Source organism: Aplysia californica, unplaced genomic scaffold, assembly GCF_000002075.1.
Source record: "Aplysia californica isolate F4 #8 unplaced genomic scaffold, AplCal3.0 scaffold01169, whole genome shotgun sequence".
Taxonomy (NCBI): Eukaryota; Metazoa; Mollusca; class Gastropoda; order Aplysiida; family Aplysiidae; genus Aplysia; species Aplysia californica.
Window position 1 is genome coordinate 65,494 of NW_004798439.1, and position 5,064 is coordinate 70,557.

At 42.6% G+C, this 5,064-nt stretch overlaps 2 protein-coding genes across 2 annotated transcripts in view; one reads left to right on the plus strand and one right to left on the minus strand.

The window, feature by feature from the left end:
• Window positions 1-5,064, plus strand: part of LOC101860620 (protocadherin gamma-A4) — a 49,048-nt gene that overhangs the window by 18,060 nt on the left and 25,924 nt on the right. The window lies entirely within an intron of this gene.
• Window positions 7-5,064, minus strand: part of LOC106013718 — a 6,775-nt gene continuing 1,717 nt past the window's right edge. Inside the window, exons 2-5 of the mRNA XM_013090186.1 lie at window positions 3,799-3,901; window positions 3,131-3,301; window positions 1,844-2,004; window positions 7-153 (exon numbers count right to left, since the gene is read on the minus strand). Of these exons, the coding sequence (XP_012945640.1) occupies window positions 58-153; window positions 1,844-2,004; window positions 3,131-3,301; window positions 3,799-3,901 (531 nt within the window). The 3' untranslated portion in view covers window positions 7-57. The remainder of the gene's footprint in view (window positions 154-1,843; window positions 2,005-3,130; window positions 3,302-3,798; window positions 3,902-5,064) is intronic.

Below are 5,064 nucleotides of genomic sequence, written 5' to 3' on the forward strand. Positions count from 1 at the left end.
ATCTATCTATCTATCTATCTATCTATCTATCTATCTATCTATCTATCTATCTATCCGTTAACACAGATTGAAAAGGGCGTCATTGAGGTAAATATGCATGGCCGAGAGTGCCTCTGCATCAAAGAGACACCTTGGTGGATTCTTTATGAACAGCTGTGAAAAAAAAGAAAATGGAAACATCAAAACGCAAAGTAGCCCCTGTTTCGTGATTTTGGAAAATGAAACATTACAGAGGCGGAGAAAAACTTTGGGTGTGGAGAGGGTGACTCATAAGTTTTACATACGTTATACCGAGAGGCCTCTCAACCAGATGAAGTCGTCTGGAGTCTGGGTGAGTTATTAGAAACGATGATGCAGCAGCTGTCATTTGGATGGATTAGTATGTGCCTTTTTGAACTCTCAAAATAGCTTGGAAGGAGTGAAAATACAAGTATCTTTTACAACAAAAACTAACAATGTCATTATCACGTGATCAATAGAGCGCTTTCCTCGTGTGGTATTTCAGCATACCTTTATTAAATGCTGAGGACTATGAATGCGAAAATTCCATATTTTGGTCCCGCTATGCGAGTAGTTGGGACTGAGAGTTGTATCCTGCCCCTAAGGATACCCCCCCCCCTACAAGATAAACCCTGCTCATCACTCCTAATAATTTGGTCATCATCATCATCATCATCATCATCATCATCATCATCATCATCATCATCATCGCGATAATAAATGATGAACCACCACGAACAGAAATTATTAAAACTAAAGGTGCATTCCTTACATTATCTTATGACGAGGAATGCCAGGCAATGATGTCTGCTGCACAATGGATTGCTGACAATTGCCACAGTAAGACCAATGTGCTGATCTTGACTGAGTCAGTCCCTCTGCAATGGGCTGCTGGGCAACAGCTCGGACATGAATGATTTGCGCCGCAAGTTCAGTGAAGCCAGAGCCACAATAAAAATTCAGTGGATTCCAAGCCATGTTGGAATAGAAGGAAATGAGGCAGCAGACCAAGCTGCTAATGAAGCCAGAGAGATCGAAGGAGACAGACGACCAACGACATACAGAGGAGTCTTTCCAATAATCAAGAGAGAAATCAGAGACCCACCCTGTAGAACTAAGTACCAGCACCTGGAAGATGTGTATTCTGGGTACTCCTTTAAGCGGGAACAAAAATCTATCACATGTCGCTGGGACCAGGTTGAGCTAGCGATACTGCGGTCGGACCATCATTGGAGTTTAAGATGGTATAAGAACTTTGTAAATGAAGAGCTCAGCCCATGTTGCCGAAGATGCGGCCATGAAAAGGAGGATATCAAACATATGTTTGAATGTCCAGGAGCAATGTATGTCCAGCAATCGTCCTGTTTCCGGTTGGTTTGTTGCTGTTCTTTTTTTTTTTGGGGGGGGAGGGGGAGGGGGTTGCTATATTTATAGGCGAGTGTGTTTTTCTAGACACTTTTAATACCTTGTTGACTCATTTTCTATACACCAAATAAGGACACAGGACAACAAAAATGACAACAGCAAAAACAAGTGTCCATTAATCTGGTCTACTGTTGAAAGAGGGGAAAAGCTAATTACGATTAACCTGATCTGACGGTAAGTACGATCTAACACCTAGCCTTCTCGGAAAAGGGCGAAAAATCTGGATGGTCTCATGTGTCAGTTGCACTCGTTAAAGATCCCTTGGTGGTCCTAAATCGATAAGAGAGGGCTTCTGGCGCAACTGGGGCAAATTCAAAATTCCTACCAAACAAAACATGTTGTACGTGTCCCGTGCGCTCATATGACCTTATGCAGTTACTAGCGCCGTAAAACACTGACAAAAAAAGGAAAAACCTACCCGTATGAGAGCTGAAGGTGGGTGTTCGTATCTCACTGATCTGACATCATTGACCATGGCCCAGCCAAATCCAGTGAGTTGGCCTCCGTTGTAGAGGAGGAAGACTGGGAAGATGTCCCCGCAGTTCATGTCTTTTTCTAAGTCATACCAGTAGTGACGGCCTGTTAGCGGGGTGAGCGGGGTGGGGGTGGGGGGCGGTTGGATGACAAAATAAGAGAGTATGAGAATATGAGTGTGGGTGGTTGGCGGGTGCTCTGGTGTGGTTTGCTCCTTCTTTCCTATAGAAAACTATCGTCCTTATCTCCTCTCCTTTTTTTAAATGTTTGTTACTCTCTTGTAACACCTCTAATCTTCTGGCGCTCATATGACCTTATGCAGTTGCGAGTGCCGAGAAACACTTACTAAAGCCAAAGAAGAATGTGAGAAGAGGGAGGGGCGACGAAAACGAAGCGATGTGAATGAGTGAAATAAGGAAGGGGGAGTTTAAGGGCGGGGTGGAGGTGGGAAGATCCCCCCCCACTTATTGGGGGTGATTTTAAAGGGGAAACGTTCGACAACGAGAATTTTTGGGGGGGGGGGGGGGGTGAAAAGATAGATGCAGTGAGTGGATGGACGAAGGGGGGGGGGGGATGGAGGTAGGACGAGAGATAGGATGGAAATAAAACTTTAAAAAAGGGTGAGTGGGGGTGGGGGGTTGTTTTGTTTAAACATATTGTTACATGTAATCGAAATTGACAAATAATTAGCATATTTTCCCTCGATTTTCAGAGGCATATTCGACAAATGTTTTCCCTACTTGATCTGGGTTTAACATCATTATTGTTATTTAGCTGTATATGTTTCATCGGGAAGCACAAATGCCACAATAATTGTTATTGAATAAAAGTGGCGGGTTAAGATGAAGTGATACGGGTTTTCAGTTGTAGAAACTTTAACTTCAGACCATATCTACACGATCTATTAGCTGTGAGTAGGTCAAGCATTTTATTACTTACACTCTTGTGATTTGTGAAGGAAGAAAAGATGTAGGCTTACATTGAAAAAATTGGTGTGTTTTTTTTAAAGAAGCTGCTTTTAGCATCGGAATACTCTCTCTCTCTCTCTCTCTCTCTCTCTCTCTCTCTCTCTCTCTCTCTCTCTCTCTCTCTCTCTCTCTCTCTCTCTGTGTGTGTGTGTGTGTGTGTGTCTCTCTTTCTCTCTCTCTCTCCTCCTTTCTCTCTTTCTCAGATCATAGTGACCCTTACTAAAACATAATACGTGAAGGAAGCATAATGTTCAACTACTAACCCATAGAGAAGAAGCACTGGCCCTCAGTCCAGTTACTACCTCTGAGGTTTGTCTCCTGTCGAGGGACTAGAAGACTTGTATCAGGATCCTGGGTTGTTTGGATGTACAGGTTTGAACCCAGGCCTTGAGAGGAAACCTGAGCAACTGTTCTGCCCGTGGTGCAGATGATGGCTTGAGAAGGAGAATAAGAAGGAGGAGGTTCTCAACTTTAAAACTAAGGAGCCGGTACAAAGCATAGGACTAATAGTCGTCTCTTCCTCTCTTCCTCATCCTCTCTCTCTCTCTCTCTCTCTCTCTCTCTCTCTCTCTCTCTCTCTCTCTCTCTCTCTCTCTCTCTCTCTCTCTCTCTCTCTCTTACACACTACACACTCTCTCTGATTTTCACCTCTATTAATCTATCCATCTATCTATCTATCTATCTATCTATCTATCTATCTATCTATCTATCTATCTATCTATCTATCTATCTATCTATCTATCTATCTATCTATCACCCGCCTCACTTTTTCTCATGATTTCTCTAGCTCCATTTCTCTATCTATCTATCTATCTATCTATCTATCTATCTATCTATCTATCTATCTATCTATCTATCTATCTATCTATCTATCTATCTATTTATCTATCTATCTATCTATCTATCTATCTATCACACATCGTTCACTCACAAGGGTGCACAAAGTACGCAGAGAGTGTGTACCGGTCCTCGTCAACCAAAAAGGGAGGTTTGAGATTGTCAGAGGGATATCCAGACCCCAGGTTTTGGGAAATCTGAAATATAACAAAATGAGAAAAAATCTTGTCGATAATTTTTCTTCACTAAAACAGCGTTTGGACTGATTTGTCAGACTGCTAAAGCCGTAGATAAACCATTCACACTATCTGTTTGGGTGATCAGTTTGTGACGTCGGTTATATAGTGGTTAGGCTCCTAGACTAGTTATCTTAAGGTTGCTGGCTTTGGGGTTCGAACCGCAGGCCCGACGTTGTGTCTTTAGGAAAGGCCATTTACACGAGTTTTCCTTGCTAAAACATAATAGGTGGGGGAAGCATGGTGTTCAAATACTAGCCTATTGAGAAGAAGCACTGGCCCTCAGTCAAAAAGAGATAGATAGACAGAGAAAGTGAGCGAGAGAGAACATGAGAAAAGGTGAGAAAGAGTGAGTGTGTAAGAGATTCAAAGATTCAAAATGATTTATTGATTTGAAAGGCCTTTGGCCCATACACCCACAGCGTGTAAGAGAGAGAGAGAGAGAAAGATAGATAGATAGATAGGTAGATAGATAGATAGATAGATAGATAGATAGATAGATAGATAGATAGATAGATAGATAAATAAATAGATAGTGTGTGTGTGTGCGTGAGAGAGAGAGAGAGAGACAGACAGACAGACAGACAGACAGACAGACAGACAGACAGACAGACAGACATATACTGGCAAACAGAGACAGAGACACAGAGAAAGAGAAAAAGAAAGAATACATTATGAGAAAGATGAAGAGCGACACGTAATTGCTCAACTTAATTGGGAGAATGAGATCGCAAGAGATGTCAAGAAAAACCGCAAGAACGAATTGTTTAGAGCACCAATTAGATGACTTAACTATGAATAAACCACAGACAACGATGCGCAGATGCGGATAAAAACCAGCTCAGTTGTACCAGGAAATTAAATCTATCTCTGTCGCCCATTCAGAAACTGTCCATAAATTCCCCTCATCAGGAGAAGCTAGCACTGAGATGTACCCAAGTCACGCAGTCTTTCCCAAGTCGTTTGTCTCTACTTCTTTCATCTACCTCCTACTGCCGCACCCTGTGTCTTTGTCACTGTGTTTCTGTCTCTGTGTCTCTCCGTCTCTCTTTCACTTTCACTCTCACTCCCCCCCTCTCCCCCCTCCCTCTCTCTCTCTCTCTCTCTCTCTCTCTCTCTCTCTC